The sequence below is a fragment of the Pteropus alecto genome, unplaced genomic scaffold (assembly GCF_000325575.1).
Source record: "Pteropus alecto unplaced genomic scaffold, ASM32557v1 scaffold414, whole genome shotgun sequence".
In the NCBI taxonomy this organism is placed as follows: Eukaryota; Metazoa; Chordata; class Mammalia; order Chiroptera; family Pteropodidae; genus Pteropus; species Pteropus alecto.
In genome coordinates this window covers 1673197-1694553 of record NW_006435781.1, presented here as the reverse complement: position 1 = coordinate 1694553, position 21357 = coordinate 1673197, and the positions used below count along the sequence as shown (strand labels likewise).

The 21357-nt window shown below is 34.5% G+C and overlaps 1 protein-coding gene across 1 annotated transcript in view; it reads right to left on the bottom strand.

The window, feature by feature from the left end:
- DMD (dystrophin) overlaps positions 1–21357 on the bottom strand; it is a 1580480-nt gene that overhangs the window by 321684 nt on the left and 1237439 nt on the right. The window contains exons 57-58 of the mRNA XM_006911463.3: positions 12212–12332; positions 11320–11588 (exon numbers count right to left, since the gene is read on the bottom strand). Of these exons, the coding sequence (XP_006911525.1) occupies positions 11320–11588; positions 12212–12332 (390 nt within the window). The remainder of the gene's footprint in view (positions 1–11319; positions 11589–12211; positions 12333–21357) is intronic.

Below are 21357 nucleotides of genomic sequence, written 5' to 3'. Positions count from 1 at the left end.
CAGGGACAGACCTAGAGATTATTATGCTGAGTGAAATAAGTCAGACAGAGAAAGATAAATACCATATGATTTCACTTATATGCAGAATCTAAGGGAAAAAAACAAATTAATAAAAACAGACTCACAAATATAGAGGACAATCTGAAGACAGTAAGAGGGGAGGGGGTTGGGGAGCTGGCAGAATGCGGTGAAGAGTTAAAGAAGTACAAATTAGTAGTTGATAGAGGGTCACCGAGATGGGGAGCACGGCATAGGGAAAGCAGTCAGCAGTAATATAATGGCTAGGTGGAGAGCCAGAGGAGAGAAAGAGCAATCAAGTCATTTCATAAACTATATAAATGTCTAACCAATGTACTGTATACTTGCAACTAATAATAAAATAAAATTTAAAAATAATCTTAACACAGATAAAAATATAAGATAAATAGCTATTGAGGATGTTATATATCTTATACAATATTGGACTTGCTTCAAATATGGGGTTTTACTTTACTATTAGTTTTTTATTCTGGCTACAGTAACTGCTCTATGCCAAATTTTCTATTAAAATACATTTACTCTACGAGGGGAAAGTTTCTAGTAATAAGATAAATTCTAGCCTGCCAAAAAAAAAAAATGTGTGGGAGTGATTCTGTATTGATTATCTAAAGGAGAATACTATTTTATTTAAAAAAAAAAGGGTTTAAAATCTTAAAAAATAATATTTTCACTAAGAATTCAATATGTTTTTGAAAGTCAAAGTGGGTCAGATTTCATTAAGACCCATCTTGCATATGACATTCAACCCCAAGCCCCAAGCAATTTTAATACTGAGAGAACCTTGAAAACATCTTCCCTCGACCTTTATAACAAAATGTCAGGGTGGTTCCAAAGGTAATATTTTATTAAGCTGAAGGATCAATAGAACTTACGCTCATTTGTTTAGCTTATATTTCTTTTAACCTTAGGCTTTACTGGATTGCACAAAAGTCGTCATTATATTGGATAACCCTTGTGGCCATTCTAGTATGGGGTTTGTGTAGGTTGAAAACAATGAACCATTCTCTTTAGCCTTGTCTCTGCTAGAAAGAAGTGGAGGCCTATAGCCACTAACAAGTAGTAGATGAAGTAAGTGAAATGTTGCATGTGGCCTACTTGTTCTTGGGACAGATGAGAGCCTTAAACTACAGAGCAATTGAATAGGTATTATGTAATGAGAGCTAAGAAGATTTAGGTTCACAGAAATGATACAGATTCCAAATTGGATTAAAATGTTTTAAAGTAGAAAAATAAGTAAATAAAATGGAACTTGGCAGTAGTTTGTCACTGGTTCTAAAAAGAAACCAAACCAATATATTGCTTACTTTCCCCATTCACTTTAGTTTCTATTTAATTACTGCACTTTGGCATATATTGTTAATAAATTGACTTTATTCTTTTTTGCTAACTTGCATAATGCCACATTAAGATCATGATGCTAGGATTTAAATATTTGATAGGGAAAAGTTCTAAATGAGCCCAATGAGTCTATAATAATTCAAAATCCCAGGGAACAAGACTTCTAAAAACAAGTGTGTTTTGAAAGAGGTCTGGCAGACTCTTAACTCTCTAATGAAAAAAGTTCACCATAAAAATCAATTCTTTAAAAGGAAATAGAAATTCATCTTAGTGTTAGATTCTCCAGCCTCATTCTGGTTAAGAGAGTTTAATGTTCCAGGACCGAACACACTGTGAAAACTTAATAAATGTTGAAGTTTACAAACAAAAACATAACAATGATATGTGGACCAATTTTCAAAAACATTGACAATCAATGTACCCTTACTCTGCCTAATTCGGTTAACTCAGTTATTTAGTGTATACTTGATTTGAGTGGGTTTATACATAGCTATTTCAATTTTACATTGCACATTAATCAAATTACTTTTAAGGTAAAAATTACTTTATTTCTATCCTCCTAGCCTCACCCTCACGATTCTAGAAAAAGGGGGAAATTTCGTTTTGAATGTTTCTTGTTAAAAACTGAAATATATTTTAAGATTTTTGTTTCTATTATATTTACCCCATAATTCTTATTACATATACCACTCACCCTATACCACAACTATGAACTTTTTCATAGACATTTAACAGTGATTTTGCACCACCTTTGGGGAAAAACAAAAAAAAATCTCCTTTCTCCAGTTACTACAATTAAGACTATTTCCTACTTTCTCCTATCTGTTCTCCCAGTTTTACCCCACATCCGTCTCTATTTCTACACCCAAGTATACACCCTCCACCCCTGAACATAGATCCTCATTGGGTTGACAAGATGTTATAAAATGTAGGAACTCCTGGATAAGTTACCAGCTATTCTTACTAGCAAGCAGTTTTAATTTTAAAAAGTTGAAGAGTCTCAACTATTCGGCATATCCTGGACTTCAGAAACTCTTGAAAGCACTTGCCTATTTTGGCAGGAGATTATGAGGAGAATTTTTAAATTCAATTGTCGTTATTAGTAAATGTGATAACATTTAAATCAAGTAAAAAATCATGTGACTAAATATCTTAATTTTAGAGTATTAATAGTGAGAAGGCGAGTTAAGCTCTAAGTCACGAAGCAACCCCTAAAATGTACAAGTGCCATTAAAATACCAATACCAGTAGGAAAATTAAAGTAAGTGTGAAAGTCTTATTCCAAAAACTGTGAATGTCTTCCACAACAGAGATTCAGAAAGAGTAGGCCATTATTCATGTGAAGATTTTGGAGCAAAAATATCTGATCAATTCAGATACTTACAGATTATATACTTATAAAGCCAAACTGACTTATAGAGCCATTTTCTTACTAATAATCATGACTTTCTTAGATCTTTTCATTAACTCTCTTCTTCTATTACCAATTCCAAAAGGCACCCAGGAGGTGGGTTTTCCATTAAGAAACAAAATTTTCATTGTTTCTAAAGAATTGTTGCATGTACTAGAACAAAACAGCACTGAAAAAGTCATGTTGAGATATGGAGGCTGAGTGGAATACTAGGTTTGCTTATCAGTTGTAGGGGGCACTTTTCCTGGCTTGGGCGTCTAACCCCAAGCTGCTGTGACTGTTGGCTACTAATGTCTCACGGTTGCCTCTCTCTTGATAGGAGTCCCCTAGCCTAAGAGGTAACACCCACCCTTCGTCTAGAAGGTAATTCACGTCCTCAGTGGTAGGTCACAGACAGTGGTGTGCTGGAGCAGAGCCCAAGAGTCAATTGTGTGTGTCTCTTCCCAATTCTGCATTCGGTAAGATCATCTTGGTAGCTTGAATCAACCGTGATGGGAGTATTTACGCCATGACAATTGGAAAATGCTACAAATCAGTATTCATCTCCACAGCTAGCTGATAAATGATTTACTAGCAAGCTGCTGGCCACAGCCAATGACTGGCTGGGGTGTAAAGGACAACTCGGCTGTGTGGTTTATATTCTAGAGCTCTCTCCTTATGGATCAGGACGCAAAGCTAGATTTTGCCTGAGATGGTATACTTGCTTGGTTCTTTCTCCTCCCTTAAGGTGCTTCTCTAACTCCCATAAGGATTCTTCTGAAAGCAGACCATCTACAAATCACGTGCACCCAGACCCCTGTTCATAGTGTCTGCTTCCAGGGAACCTGACCTATAACACCAGTTAAGACATTAGTTAAGTGACTGCTGCACAAAACCTTCAAAGAATACGTGTTCACAATTACAAAGAGCTGTAAGTGATGAGTTTTTTTGGGTCAGAAGGACCAGAGGAAATTGCAAAAGATAAATTTGAAATGGCAAGGATCTACTCTTTGTATATGTGTAGATAAAAGACAGAAGGTGATAGAGATGAAGCCCGTACAAACTGGGCAATTTTTTTTATATCATGCTTCTCAAATTATGCTTTCATATCCATACGTGAATATACTGGAGGATTCATTTTGCTTCAGATTTCAGAGAAAATGTCTTCAGATTAAAACACAACAAATATACTATAGAGAAGCTCATAAAATTAATGTGAGGTTTAAAAAATAAAACCGGAAACATCAAAGAAATGTCAGGCTCATAGGAAAAAGAGGTAAAATGGGTGAAAGGGGAAAATATCAAGCTTCGTTTTCTTGGCATTAAGAGAACTGAAGTAGAGAAATTTGAGAAGTACTGCTTTTGGCTGTTGATAGAAATATCCATACTAAGTATAAAATATTATTTTAGTGTAAAAATCTTATGAAAAAGTTTACTATTCTTAGGCTCCATTAAATGAGAGGATTACATTACTATCATAGGCACATCTGTTCTAATAACACTCCGAAAACTGGTTTACCAGGAACAATTATTCAATGCCATTGCTTAACTTAGTTAATGAAAAGTTGTGTAAGGCATGATATTGGTGCCAACTGTGTAATTTTGAAGTCCATAATTGCCAACTGTGACAGGAACACCACAGGAACTCACTCCTTGGATTATCTGTTCTTAAATCATTCCTTGTTGAGCTTATGGTAGGAGAGTAACATAGTTGTGAACTTTAAACTTGTTACAACTTTGGTAGATGTCAAAGGACAATGAAAATATATATTGTCTGTGTGTGTCCATTTTCTAAGGAAATAGGGAATTCCAGTTAAATAAATAACTCTCACATTTTAGAACTCCAGTCAATGTGGCATATGCACAAGTACACACAAGCTAATAAAAATTCTTGCTCCCTCAGCTTGGCACTAAACAATAATATTCCCAGGAAAACTAAGATGCCATTAATACAATTCCCCGTACAATTTTATTCATGAAATAAATTAAACATTCACACTCTATAATGAGATCAGACTTCTCTGGGTATAGGTTTTAACCTTATCATAAATGAATGAATGATTGAGTTTTTAGATCCATTAATGCTGATAATATATTACTTAAGTTTTTTTGAATAGTCTTTTATTACCTAAGACTCTTGAGGAATAGCACTCTAATTACTACCAGCCACAAACAAAGCTTCTGGAGTAAATCCTCAGTAAACAGGATTGGCATATTAAAGGATCAGTTTTTGATATGGTTGCTTTCCAATAGAAGGAAGAATGATATCATTTGGAGAAATTTTTATTATCTAATTAAATACTTCTTTAGTAGAATAATGGCAGATGAACTTATTAGCTGAACATTTTGATTATCCATGTCCCTCTAAATATCCTATGACCAGAAGAAGAGCTGTTCAACTCTGATTTAATGCAATAACAATGGTATGTAATTCCAGCTTCTTCTTTTATCACAGTTTATCAAAGGAATCCAAAGAAGTCCAAATTAAAATAAGTTCAATAAAAAAAGAACATGTTTCTTTTCCAACTGTTCTAAAGCCTTTTCCTATCTCTAAGCAAAGTTCACTCTGTAATTATCTTATTTATGAAAGGAAAGCAGAAGGATGTTTCTCTTATTAAATAAACGGCTTTATGTTTAAATATGGAAGGCATCTCAAAACAGTTAAAAAGAAAGTGTGTTGAATGTCATCAACTCATTTCCTCCCACCCACTGTTTTAAATCGTTTGCTTGGTTCCAATGTATACTACACTTACATAAGTTGTTTATGAAGAGCCAAATTAATAGTCTTTGCGATTGTTTTTGTTGGAATTTGGAGAGCTGACAAATGAATTAGTAGAAAATGGCAATTCTACATGAATTAGCTTTTAAGTCTCCCTAAGAGGCTGATGCAGAACTTAATAAGAGACTTATTAGGAGAAGTAGGACAACTTAATTCAGATTGATTATAGACTTTGGTGAAGACAGCTGGGGTTCAAATGAAACTGAAAAAGAACTTATATGCACTTCAAAGTATGCTAAACAGATGTCTGAAACAATTACTTCGCACTGTCTTTTCAGAAGTTTCAAAGGCAAGATGAGAATAGCATGGTAAACAAAGGTTCTATTTGCCTAAGTTGAGGTAGGGGCTTTTAAAACACGCACGACACTATCTAAAATCAGATGGCTTGAGTAAGGAACATGATTTGAGACTGCTGTCCTAAGTAATTTGCTTTTAGCTTTATAAACAAAACAGGAAATGAGAGAGAATACATGAGAACTAAGTAATAAGGTCTCATGGCAACACTGACTTACAATTAATTTTACACTGAACAAATAATTTGGTCAGGAATTTCTACTTTAGTTTCTAAGCTCTATTAAAGATGACAATGACCATTCTATTTTTAAAAAAATAAATATTATTCTTTTAAAGTATATAAGTGAGACTTTACTTTCATACGCTTTCTTATTCCCAGATATCAAAGGCCAAATCATACGCTTTTAAATATCGCAATTGCATGCTGTGAAAACTAGATAAAACCCTAGTCACTCCATACGCTAGGCATTAGTTCCGCCCTTAAGCCAGATTTATGAGTCCAACTTTTTTGTTTGTATTTTCTTCTCAAAGGCTTATGCAATACACACAGCATTTGTATAAAAACAACAACAGACGTCTCCACAGAGCAACTAATTTGCATTTAATGAAAATTAACAAAATATTAGTAAACTTCCCTCTTCCTACTATGGGCAGTAACACCTCACTTATTATAGAGATGCCATTCCTTTATTCTGAGTTGGGAGAGCTTATATATTTTGAATCATTCTTAGAGCTGCCTTGTTTGTGATGGTTCTGTCTAACCATGTATCCCCTATCTCTCTAAGAAAGAATTATAAATTTTTTCTATAAAACTCTTATATTAAAAAGGATTTAAGGTTGACTCATATAAATGACACATGTAACAAAATTAATAAAATAATAATAAAACATTAGAACGTGGGTTAAGATGACAAAAGCAGTAAGTAAGGAAAGATAGAGTTATGTGTACATGACTGAAAGCTTTCTGCTTGTCAAAGTGAAGATGACATGCTAATATGTTATATCACATTTCACATTATCTATCAGGAGGAAACGTACTTGGTTTTCTGAAAGTCAAATTCTGAGATAGCATTTCTTTGACAAATTTCTCAGATAAACCACGCCACAGGGACTCACAACAGTAGGCCTGAATAGATGCATTTGCCAGTTTTCCTATTAAATTTTTAGATGTGAATGTTGAATATAAATAAATCAGGACAGCATGGTGGCTTCGTCATAGTCCCTAGTCTACTACTCACATCATTATATTAGTCTCAATTATAATTCTAAAAAAGGTCTAATCAAAATATTTCATTGTAAGAACTTTTGGAAAAACTCTTGACTTTTCTCAGTAAGAAATGTAAGTTAAAAGTCTGACAGAAAACAAAAAAGGCCTAACTACATAGGTGTGGCAAAAATGTATATTCCAAGATGGCAACCTTGGAGAGTTTAACTATGGCATGTGGAAAAACTGTCTTTCAAGTCAACAGGCAAATTAAGGGCAGTGAAATATTCTTAGCTCAAGAATGATGTACCACTCTCTGTGTAAAGAAATCATGGTAGGTTAGAACAACATCAAAAAACTTGGAAAAACAACTCACACAAACTATTATTTCACAGAGGAATTGTTCTTAAGAACAAAACTGTCACGTGTAGACTTTATGTTCAAAAGTGGTTCTACATTATTAAAACCTGCCTATATTTCACTTATAGATATATGATTTAAGGACTTATTCATATTCCCCATTACTACAGGGAAAGGATATTTGCGTATCTATGTAAACATTGGTTTTATTTCCAGTAAAGTAAGAAATCATGATTCTGTCCTTAAAATATTTCATGAGTAGTATAAATCATAAATTTTAAAAATAAATAGGCATCTAAAATTTAAATTTTATTCTAGTGGTTATTCCTATGGAAGCTCTATTTGGAAGGCTGAGATTCTCTTAGTCGATATTAATAGTATATTCCTTTCGTTTGATATACTATATATGTACACTGTCCTGAAGATGATTAGCTAGCTATAATGTCATTTCCATAGTGTCCCAGGATTTAGTTGTTATTGCTTTATTCATTTTCCAAATTCAAAAGCCACATTTGCTAATGAAATGATATAATGCTAAATCCTACAGAAGCACACATCGCATAGTTACTTGAATAACAACTTTAACAAATGAGATCAGAATGGAGGCGGATATTATTATAGAGTCACTAGGGGTGATGAAAATGAACCGAGACAGATATATAAAATGTTCTTTTGGCTGCATGCTGAACTATCAGTTTGGAGTTCCCTACAGTGTGGAGCCTTAAAGGTCTTAAATTGCTGAGTAGAAAAAATGGGAAGGGTGGTTTTTAATACTCTTCTACCTCTTTTCAAAGTAAGTTTTAGTTCATCAAATTCAATCCTTAGAAACTATCATTACCAAAGCTTCAGAATTTCAAACCTGGTGTTGTTGAGATGCAACAGGGAAAAGTGATTTATTTCCACAGCAAAATGAAGACGAGCTACTGAAGAGAAATAAATATATATGAATTTATGTAATCTATAACTTTAAATTATACATAAAATACTTATATAGTACTGGTTTAGAAACCAAAATGATCACATACATCTATTAGGACCAGTTCATAAATATTCTGATAGGTATTATAATTGAAGTGTACCTTTGTCTAAGAAAAATAGAAGCGTCGTATGGGAAATAAATTTAGTCTTAGGATCGAGAAGAGCTATGAAAGGGGAACTAAAAGGAAAACTGCAAATAGGGTTAGGTAAGGGCTGTTTAAGCTGTTCTACTTTTAGTTATTTTTTGTTATTAAATCACGCTATATACATTCTCTATCTATACTCAATATCCTCCAAATGCTCCTGTGTGAAAGATACGGCTAAAAATGAATTCCTTATGTCTGTGCTGGAGCCTATATATTCAGCCATTAATTGATTATTAATTAATTTAGTTCTTTTGGGCCATTCTCCTAAAATGTCATTTTTTGGGAAAAAAGTCTTAAAAATTTAGTTTCTATATATTTGGATAAAAATACTATTTTTAATGCTGAATAAACATGAGATAATACATTTCAAAACATTTTAATTTTCATGTAAGCAGCAATGTTAACCATTGCTTTAAATGTTAGACACAGGGTAATGGAATGTTGGGGTGGAAGAGATTTTAAAAGTTATAGAGTCAAAATTTTAAGTTTCCTTTTAAATCTTCACCTACTATCTTAATGAAGAGCTAATCAAATCAACATTAGACTGCAGGCTTCATGAGGGCAAAGACAAGTCTGTTTCATTCATAAGTACATGTCTAGCCCATTGTACAGTGGCTCATAAACAGTTGTTAAGTGAAGGAATAAAGACACTGAATTATATTCTTTATATGTTGCTTGGAATTCAAAGATGTACAGCGTTATCCTCACTACTAGGAACCTCACCTTCTCTTGGAGGAAAAAACACATGATTGACTTGCTACAGTACATGTGAAATTTAAGTGTGACAATTTAAACATGTGTGTTGATCTGTGAAAGCACTGAATTGAGAGCAGATTCTTCTGTTTGGTGGGAGTTGGGGGTGGGAGACACTCAGCGAAAACTATAAAGGCAGATGCCATTTCAGTTGGGCCTTGAGCACTGAATAGAAGTTCATCTGGCAGATAAGGTGGGGGTGATCCAGGCAAAGAGAAGAGCATTGCAAAGGTAGAGAGTTATGAAAAAAGATGGCATATTTGGATAAAGGGGTGGTATGGTCAGAGCGAATTTCATGGCCTGGAGGATGGGAGCAACAGTGAGGAACTGAAACCAGGGCTAAGGAGCAAAGGGCCACCTGCCCTCTCCATTCACTGGGCTTCATTCTCAGGCAGGCGGCTTCCTGTAGGAGTTTGGATTGGATTTGTAACAGGGTGGATAATGCAGAAATATCAGTAAATAAACTGTTCATTCATTCATCAAATATTTAAAATGTAGTGTTTCTGATATGCCAGGTACACTGACTTGGAAATGGGGTTTAAAGATGTAGAAGACCACAATCTGAGTACCAGATACTGGGGGTTAGAACAGGACATGGTTGAAAAGAGGAGAAAAAATATAAAAGAGATATTTTGAGGTAAAATAAGCAATCACAGGCAGTCAGTGGAAATGTAGACAGATTTAAGGATGGGCTTCAAGTTTCTAGCCTGACCAGTTTGTTGGATTATGATCCATTAAATGAAATAGGAAAAACAGAAGAAAGGGTAGGTAAAAGGGGATAGCAGTAAGAGAATAGACAAACAAACAGGAAAACAAATCAACTGGATTGCAGAATGGTTGCATTTTGATTCTAATGGCTTATGGGTTAGGAGACCAGAGATCCAGACTAGAAATTCAGATTTATCACCGTCCATGCCATTTCACACTGAGAGCATTTATGCATTAAAAAGAGAATAAAGCTAAGGTTAGAAATTTGGGGACACCAACATTTGAAGGCTAGGTAGAGTTTCAAAATTAAGGAAAATAAAGGAAGAATGTGGATGGAACAGAGCCATGAAAGCCAAGGGAGAAAAGGTGCTACCTAACATGCTAAGTGCAGGTGAGAATTCATCTATTTTGAATTTGAATCTGGGAGGATGTTTGTTGGTTTTGACACTAGATGAATAAATGAAATATGTTTTGAGTTGCTGGTTGTCACAATGATACTCCTAAATATGTATATTTTTTTCTTTATAAATACATTTATCGGCTTTATGCCACAAGGGAATGTAACTTCGGTCTCATGGACAGTATTCTAGACAACAGAAAGTGGTTACTAGAGGAGAAGATGGGTGGGGGGAGGACAAAGAGGGTAAAGGGGTCAAATATATGGTGATGGAAGGAGACGACTTTGGGTGGTGAGCACACAATAGAGTATCAGATGTCATATTATAAAGTTGTACACCTGAATCTTATATGTTATTAACAAATGTTACCCCAATAAACTTAATTTAAGAGTATTACAAATATATAATGCCATCTCTTAATATCTACAGTGGACTAATACAACTCAAAATTGTATTATACACATTGTCTCCTAAGGGAAGGGCAGTGATGATGGCTGTAACGGTACCATAACATACCCAAGTCACATAGTTTAGTTAGCAAAAAGGCCCAAATCTAGACCTTTGGGTCTTGATTAAATGTTGTATATTTTCCTACACTGATATTAAATACCGCAAAGGACACACACACGTAAATCAAACCACTTTAGTACAAACGCTTAAATTAATTTACTAACACCAAAATCAAAATGATTTTTTTGCCCTGTAAATTTTAATATTTCATTTTATATTATTGAAAACAGACTATTAGATCACTATCATCTCTTGAAGAAAATACTACATGCAAGAAGACTGAATTTGTGAAAGATGGGCTGATTTCTAATGTTTAATGGCCTTATTTTTAACTTTGTGAGAAAAAAGTCCTGCACTAGAGTTCAGATTAGAACCTCTTTTATGTCTCTCAAAGGGCCATGAAGAAAAGTAGTAGATGGTACCTTGACTTTCTCGAGGTGATCTTGGAGAGAGTCAATGAGGAGATCGCCCACGGGCTGCCAGGATCCCTTGATCACCTCAGCTTGACGTAGTTTGAGGTCCAGCTCATCCGTGGCCTCCTGAAGTTCCTGGAGTCTTTCAAGGGCCTCATCTAGTTTTCTCTGCCAGTCAGTGGAGTGCAGGTTTAATTTTTCCCACTCAGTGTCGACCTCCTCAGCCTGCTTTTGTAGAAGCCGTGTGACATTCTGGGCTCTCTCCTCAGGCGGTAGCTCTAAATTGGTAAAAGGACAAAGTTTTAGGCCATATTCATTTTTCGTTAAAAAAAAAAAATCGTTGAAAAGATCATAGTGGAAGAAAGAAAGAGAGTCAGTTTAACAAGAGGCCAACCTACAGATTAATGGCTCTTTTGCAGTTCGGCATGAATTTTGATATAGTCTAGCACATCTAAAGTCTGTCTTCCTGAGTGAATTTGTTCTACATTATATCAATCAGATACTCCAAGATTAATGTAAGCTATTGAGGAGAAAAATGTTAGGATGCACATGACGAGCTCTAATTTACTGCAGTCAGGCTCTTAAATGGAAAATTAACTTGAGTCTTTGTAACAATAGAATTCTTCCTCACAGATAATCTCTTTTGTTTATTATTTCCTAAGTGTTTTAATAGCTGATCGCTAATCTCTTTTAATGTTTATTTATGAATGTGCAGACGAATTTATGCATGGTGGTTTATGATTGCTTATTCTTTTTTCAATATCTATGTTTAATTTGACTTGATTCTATTTAACCTAGAAAATATGAGAGGTATCCAGATCCTGGCAGCCAGAATGGATGGGTTGCTCTGTCACCACTGATCCTTCTATCAATACGTTATTACAGTTCCACATTCAATTACCTCTGGGCTCCTGGTAGAGTTTCTCTAGTCCTTCCAAAGGCTGTTCTGTCAGAAATATTCGCACAGTCTCAAGAGTACTCATGATTACAGGTTCCTTCGTTTTCAATTCCCTCTTAAAGGCCTGTGAAATAAAATGAAAAGAAATGCTGAGTTGGCTTGTGACATTCTTCTCAAAATTAATCCTGGGTGCTCAGAACTTGGTTATAAAATTCCTAGGTTAATTTCTAGTCATTTATTTATAAACTGATAATTATAATACGGCAAAGAAGGCCATATGGATATCTCTATTAACCAGCAAATGACTGTGTTTGTAAAACTATCCTGGAGAGGATAGGGGAGCTTTCAAGATATGTTAATGCCCTTTCATTAAGACAAGAGTGATTTATTTATATAACCTGCCCGCCAAACTTAAAATCTAGAGCTAAAGTCACAAGATATATATTGCAAAACCCTAGCAGGGCTAATGAAGACATACATATCCAAAAGAATGGATATCCAGAACATAATGGGAAGCCCGAAGAGCTATTTGTAAGAACTTAGGCTGTATTGAAGTATACAAGCAATCCAATTCACAATCACCATTAATTCAGCCCAAATGTCTGACGATGAATAAAGTGATGTATTATTACTAAACTGAGTTAAAAATCCAATAATTAAAAAAAAATACCTATTACATTATTCACTGTGACTTCTTTGAGAATGGTAGATATGTTTCGAGGTATACCAGTGGTAGGAGTTGTGGGATCAAGTTTGTAAAAAATGAGTAGACCTAGAATAGGTGTCTCGAGGTCATCTAGGCTAGTTATTGATTTTAAGCTCTAATCTTTAATCTTCCTTGTTACTGGGGGTTAAAAGAAAAGCAAAATACACAGTTTCTGCCTTCAAGAAGTTTATGGACCAAAAGAAGGGAGAAAACAAACACTAGATAAAGAATGAACACAGTAAAATTCATATACAGAGTGCGAAGGGTGATGAGACATCCTGTGAGGTTAGGATAAACTAACAGATGCTCTGAAAGCACCAAAGATAGGTATGGACTCAGATTCTGCAATATCAGAAGTGAAGGTGTTAATTAAAGTATGAAATACCACATGAATGCTAATAGATCAGTGTAAAAACTACAGTAATAATAATTGCCCTGATCTAGGAGTTAATTATTCATATCTTTTAAAAATTCTATCCTATTTTTAGTAGAGTTGCCTACTGGATTTAAGCCCTGTTCTGTTACAAGGAGAAAAATTAGCAGCTCCTTAAACTTCAGATATGTTGTGTTATATGAGTGCTCAAGAACTCATTATTATATGACATATTTACAAATGTATTATATGACATATTTACAAATAGAATCCTAATGGTGTTCACCATTCAAAGGAATTCTTTGTCTATTACTTTGCAAAGTGATTCATCTTCTATAGTTACTTAGAGTTCAGTAGAGAGAGGCAAGGTGTCTGAACCAAAATAATGAAATTCTATAAGTGGAATATTAGAATTCGGCCTGTGAATAGAGATGTAATTTCTGTGTAGTAGAATAATCTTGCTCCTTTAAAATCATACAGAGTAGGTGGGTTGTTTACTCTATTTACAGGTAAGTCTGAGTCTCCCGCTAATATTTCATTTGAAATCTGTGTCTGTGTGTGCACGTACGCGTGCATGCATGCATGCATGTATATGTAGATAGTTCTTCTATTCCTGTATTTTTCTTATACATTTAATTTTCCCAGCTTCAAGAAAATTATTATTTTTGCCTGGTCTCTTCATTTAGACTTGACAAGAGGCAACCGATAGTGATATTACTAATTATAAAATTAATAACTGCTCCTTTTATTGAACTACTATATGTCGGTGATTGTACTAGGGGCTAGAAATACAAAGTTGAAAGTGGAACTGACCCTCTCATTGAGGAACTAATATAATATAGTGGAAGAGTCAAACACATAAATAATTTTAATGTAATGTGGAAAGTGCTATAAGCTTGCATTATATGGAAAAGGAAATTGGGAAAGGCTTCCTGGAGAAGATATAGTATTCATGAAGAATTCTAAAGCATGAACATGAGCTAGCCAAGGAAGAGCAAGTTAGAGGAAAAGGAAAGAAAGGAGACAAAAATGTAAGCACGAAGACCTAGGGCATAATACAGTATGGCATATATAGTTATTTCAAGTAGACCAGTGTTCTAGAACACAAAGTATAAGGAGAGGTTATGTCCAGAGATGAAGCAGGACATTGTTATCTCAATGTGAAGCTCAACCTATGACCATATATGCTCTGCTAAGAAACCTAGATTTTGTCTTGTAGGTAATTAGGAACCTCTGACTTGGGCAAAGACAGGAGGAGAGTGGTGATGATATTTACCGTGAACTAATCAAGAAAAATCTGTCTCTGATCCAGAACACCTCATGTGCATGTGTGCATTCAGGATAAAATTAATAAAGATGAATATTAAAAACCCAACAGTAATATAAAGGGAAATCTGTATGGGGAACAGAGTAAGGGGGTGTGATATGCTCAGCTTGGAGAGGTAACATTCCAGAAAGAAATAAATATAAGTGTAATGTTTAGGGAGAAGGAAGGAGATTTAAGAGGTAATCTCTCACTAAGCTAATATCCACTGAGTGCCTATAGGTAAGGGTTAAAATTATATAAGTAAATGAGAGTGCTCAGTCACTAGAGTGAGCTGAAAACAAAATCCTGGAGAATAGAAAAATTTGTTGGGCAGACAGAGGAACTGGATTCCAAGAGAGGCCAAAGGTGGAAAGATTGAGGGAAATGAAGAGTATAGAACTATTGAAGAGAGAGTTAGAGTTTGAGAGGAAGAAAGAAATAAAGAGTGTCCAATCATGCAACACAGAGGTAAAGCAAGATCAGCACTGAAAAGTGCTCATGGGACTCAGTGAGAAAAGTTTCAGTGGAGGGCGGTAGCCTTAGAAGTAAGCTTAGTTGAGGAATGGGTGGGAGAGGAAGAAGTAGGTGTTTCAAATAAAAACTATTTTTGCAGTATCTTTTTTTTTTTTTTTGAGATTTAGAAGAGAAAGATAGGGCAGGAGGACAGAGAGGATCTTTTAAGGATAGAAATGGTTTAAATATACACCGAAAGATGGAAGCCAATAGTAAGATAGCCAAGCATACTGGTTTGCCAGGTACTGAGGTATATTTCATGATGTGGGACTTCAATGCTGAAACCAGGATAGTCTCAAACCAGGACAGTTAGTCACCATAGCAGAGAGGGATGTATTAATGACCTAGATAGGAGAAAGTGGAGATAATTATTGGAGCAAGGTCTGTAAAATAAGGAAATGGATCTTAAAGGTCTTTTCAGACTGAAAAAGTCCAAGATACTGTTTGATGATGCATTTCTATTGTTAAAACCAAACAGCAAATAATTCAAGGGTAAGGACCATCCATCTATTGTGCGATACCACTTGTTTGCCCCTATGGTTGTTGCCAAGGGCTTAGCTCCACCACAGCTGCACAGTTCATTTCTTAAATATGAGTCACTAAGGATTAAAATGAGTCTAAAGAAAAGACAAAGGGAGTTCTATCATACAAAGACATAAGCACCATTATTTTCACATCTTTGCCTGAAATTAAGGAAAGAAAGTGGATGGAAGAGAAGGTTAAGTGACTGTATTTTCAGAAACTGGGGAAGATTTAGACAAAATACAAAAAGAGTAAAACTTCTAGAAAAAAAGGGAGAAATAGTTGGTTCAAGAAAATAAGAGGATAAAGAAAACAATGTTTCTTGTGTGGGGGAAAAACTATAAATATGTCATTTCAAATATAGTTATATGAAAGGTCCTCTTCCATCTATTTATATAACAAATTTTGAGCACCTACTATGTAACAGACACTGTTTTAGGCAATGGACATCAGTGGTCCTTGTAGCTTGGAGTTTAAAAGAGATAGGCTTCTTCAGTAAAAACAACAACAATGACAAAAAAAGAACTCATGAAGAAGATTCTGCATTAAAATAATGGAAAGTCAACTTTTCAATATCTAATCACCTTATCATAAACTTATCATGAACTATTATCAATAGTTCATTGCCTTTCAAAAGGAAAGAAATGGAGATATCTTAAAACAAAACTAAGGAAGTTCAATGTCAACAGCCTTGACTCTAGTACTAAGCATCTTGTCTCTCAAAGAAAGTTATTTGAATGATGTTTGGGAAATATATACTCATATATAATATTGACTTTTTCTTATAGATTATGCTTAATATTTTAAATCAGATAAGTTGGTTCAATCATGTGCTTATGTCAAAAAGTTATCTTATGTAAAGCTCTTTTTCCATACACATACAGAATATATCTTTACGCTATTTAGATGTCAGTCTTCAAATATTAAGATATTTACTTTCTGAATCTTTTGAACAGATGTTTATTTTCTTTAAAACCCATCCTCTTCCCTATACTGTCCTCTTCCCCTTTCTAAGACAACTAGGCCCTAGGGCCTGAAATAGTGATGTGAGAGAAGTAGAAGCAACTACTAAAGACTTAGAGCACCTTCGTGAAAAAAAAAAAACATATTATTTTGTCTTACGAATGAGAAAAAATTAAACATACTAAACCGATATTTTTCCTTTAGCTTCTTAAGGTTCACAAAATAAACTTACATGAATTATGTACTACAAAATTACACTAGCAGTAAACCCCAAAGTAAATCCATTTATTTTGAAGGTTAAATTATCTGCTGGAAAGTATTTACATATCACAAATACTAACCAACTGGGTGACTTGTATGTTGATTGATTAATTCATTCAAGAATATTTATTTTCAAGGTAGAAAAGATGTAAGGACCTGATCTTTGTCCTTAAGGAGTCAATAGTTTGGTTGAGTAGGTATGTTTGTATATACTTTTATGAAATGAATGTTTTACCAATGCAAAGTGAAGTACAGATAAATTAGGATTTATCTAAGGCCATCGGTTCATTAGTCATTTAATCCAAGTCTTGAAATTCTTAAGCTAGGCTGAAAATGAGTGATAGTAAAAAAAAAAAAAAAAAAGTTCCCTGATTTATAACAATTTGGAAGCCACATAAGTGGACAATCTTAATGACCATGAAGCACATCATGAACTTTAAAATCCTGAAAGTGTAGAGAAGAATCAAGTCGATTATTTGGGATTTTTTTTTTCTGTCCTTCCTTGCAGGAAGAAAAGGGTGACTATTGCCACGAATACGTAATAATATCACAAATAGAAGTAGCTTAGAACCATGTGTAGAAGGAATTAAGGGTGAGATACTGATTTGCTTGATGTACCTCACAGAAGAGAGGGGCAGATGAGAGCTCTGGGCAGAGGTACTGACATTACAGAGAGAGAAGCTAAGCTGCTTTCACCTAGAGAAAATTGTCCCCTTACTGTGGATGTAACCAAAAGCCCTTGTTTTTCAAAACACAGATTTCTTTCAATCATGTAGCTTCCATGGAGCTGAATTTTACCCATATTTCCATTGAAGTGGCAAGGATATATTCATGTTATTCAGAGTGAAATCTGATAAAGTGACTATACCTTATTTCCATATTAATTAGCAGAACTTAACAGAACCATCCTGGGAGGCAGACAGAAATGGTGAAAAGAGCACTGCCCTAAATGGCTGGAAACCTGGAGTTCAAGTCTAGGTTGAGCCAAAACTTTGGCTGCATGATCTGGAAAGGTCATGAAATCTCCCTGAGCTTTACATTCTCACTTGTAAAATGTGGGGGTTTGCTAAACACCTTATCTAAGTTCTAATACCTAGTTCAAATATTCTATAATCAACATGTTTAGATCATTAATTGGCCACAGGCCTGTTACATGCTGGCAGTTTGAGATGTTCTCTCCTAGGCATCATTACTAATGACAAAAATTATAGCCATAGCATGACACATAGTAGATCCTCAATACATATTGTGGAACAACAGAACACCCAGTTAGAAAACCAGATAAAGGACCGTAGTATAAGATACATCTAACCATTGTTTCAGATAGTCAACGACATGAACAACATTTATAAATGAGATTAAATCGATTTGAAGCAAAGTTGAAAAATAAATGGACATATTTCAAGCCTAAAATTGTTATTTTTTAATTCTAATTGAATGCAATGAAAAAATATTTTTGAGTGTTTAGGGGGGAAATGTGTTACACAAACTCCTTGTCAAGATTTATTTTTTTGGAAGTCTTTTAAACTATAAGTTGTATTCTCTGAGATCAAGGGCACAAACTAGAATAGAGCCCAGCCTGCTCACAGATCTGTGATATTATAAAGGGATAGTTTAATGCCCACACAGCATCTTGAACAGCTGTTTAACTTTCAATCCTAAGGTTGGGCTGCCTCCAACAACCACTGGCGGTCACTTCCTACTGACAATAATGTTGCTAAGTTCTGAACAGACCTTGAGAAATCACTGGTGAAAATACAATTTGTTCCCATGGTCATTTAGAGAATTAAGTTTTAGGTCATTGAGCCTAAACTTTAAATTTTGGAAATTCCTTCTGAAACAACAATACAGATCAATAGATTATCAGAAAACCCTGTAACGAATTAATGTCTATCCATTCTCGAGAGGCTCGGGCAAAATTTGAGTTTGTCAAGTGTAAGTGGTGAATAATTTCTGAATCATACCATTTGTCTCTATCAACATAATCCAAAAATGGAACACTTGTTTTGCTCCATTTACGCACCCTCATCTACAACCATTTTGCAGGCTTTCCTATCTCCATAAATGGCATCATCATGTCCCCATTTCTTCAAACCATAGACTTCATAGTCATCCTTGGCTCTTTGCTTTCTCTCACATTTCACATCCCATCTATCTTAAGTTCTATCAGCTCTACCTTCAAAATATATTTTAGATCAAATAATTTTTCAGCATATCTATCAGTTCCTCTCCAGTTTAAGTCATTATCATCTCTTTCTCAGATGACTTCGACAACCCTCTTAATTTTCTCCCTGCTTTCACTTTTCCTCCACCTACTATCAATTCTCCATAGAGTAGGCAAAGTCAACTTCTGAACACATAATTCAGGTCATATCATCCCTGCTTACAGTCCTCTAGTGATGTCTCATTACACACAGAATAAAATCTACTTCCAAACTGTAGCAGACAAGACAATTCATTTTCTGGTGTTTCCCTCTCTCTACAACCTGCCACTAGCCTGTCTTGCTATTCCTTGAATACCCCAAACCTTCTCTAACATCTGGGCTTTGCATTTGCTGCTTCTTCTGCCTAGAATACTCTTCACTAGAGGTCTTTGCTTAGCTCATTTGCTCACACAGGCCTTTGCTCAAAAATAACTTCCTCAGGTAGGCCAGAACCTCTCAGCCTTTATCCCTGTTTTGTTTATTTTCCCTTTCAGAGCACTGACCTGATGCAATTTTATATATTAATTTATTGGCTTACTGAGTATTTCCTTCACTAAAATTTGAAGGTCTATAGGGGCAGTCTTGTTTTGTTCACTGCTGTATCTCAGCCCTTGGCATAGAGTACACACTCAATAAATAATTACTAAAAGGATCAATAAATTCTAGGAGTCCTAGTTATGCTACGGTTTTTCCTAAAATAAATTTTTGAGGAAAAGGAAGAACACAGAAAAAAAGCAGGGGCCCATTTGTAATTAAATGAATTTGTGTAAAAATGCTTTGTAAAGGCAAAGTACTATACAAATATTATTTTTAAGAATATTTGTCAAAGTATAAAAATATTTTGACATGATTAGAAAGAGGACTTTGGTACAGAAATCAATTTGTAAATTATTCATATTTTCTTTTTATAGTCATTAAAAAGGTAGCATATCCTAGATCACTGTTTTCAAGTTTTGATGATATAGCTAGTTTTCAGAAGAATTCCTCAAAATGAAGTTCTAAAAATAATTTAAAATCTTTTCTATTCAGCATTCCTATATATGACTGCATAAAATATCAAACTTATACAAAAGTAGCTTACTCTATTAGTGATGAAGACTAGATCAAAAAGATTTGTACTTCCAAGCAGACATTTTAGAGTGGACATAACTAACAGTGAACTTTGCAGGGGAATCGAACTTGTTAGAAAATTCAAGAGACCAGGTCATTAAATGTTGGAATGAATCACTCTATCATAATTTTTTTTTTCAGAAATGATAAGGAACAATGCATTTCTTTTTTTTTAAGCACAGAACTGACTTGAATCTCAACATTCGCAAATGGTACCCAAAGACATTTTCTATTTCTATGGAAAGAAAACACGGAGAACTCATCAAGTTAACATAACACACATACTAAAACCCAAAGGAAGCAGGCCAGTATTGATAACAGAATTAGCTTAAATAAATGTGTAATCTACAACGTGATTTCAGGATAATTCTACTGAATTTCTGAACTTTGTGGTGACTTCTGAGGAAATCGAACATGCATAATATATAACCTGACAAATGAACAAATAAACTACTTTATTCAAGCCTTTTCATTTGTCAACAGCATCCACAATATAATGGCTTTCTGTCCAGTCTTTTAATAACATATGCATTGATTATTTCCATCTAAATCTTAACCAGAAAATCTTAGAAAGCTTTGAAGGTGTCCTTAAAGGTCTTTAGGGAGGAATTACAAAGATTTTTAAACTGAAAGATAAAAACCTAATGACAAACAATTTCATTAATACAAATGAAAACAAAAAGTCATTCCCTACAGTGTTCTTATAATCAAGACCTAATCTCCATTTGGATTTGGGGTAAGATGAAGAGAATTAAATAAGCTCATGGTTTATGGCAATTCTTAGAAATTCCCCACTATAATTTGCTCCTTTAAAACTCTCCCTAGGTGAATCACAGAAGTAGACAAGTAATAAATATCACTTTAGCAACTGCTCAAGTAAAACAAAGGAAGTCAGTTTTAAAAATATATCTAGACCAGAATAATACGCACTAATTGAAAACGAGTCAGTCTAGTGAGGCAAGTAATGAGAAACTGTAAAAGCCAGGATAATGTATTCAAAAGATATAAAAATTGGTCAGTTTATATTTGCTAAGGCACATTTGAGCTTTAATTATAACACTTCATCGCATATAGAGCATTATTTTATTAATTAGTCTTGAGAGCCATTCCAGTTGCAGTTTTTATGCTGCCTTATGGTTTGGGGAACATAGATTGACTCCCATGGGTGTAAAAATCGCTTTGGAGAGTGAT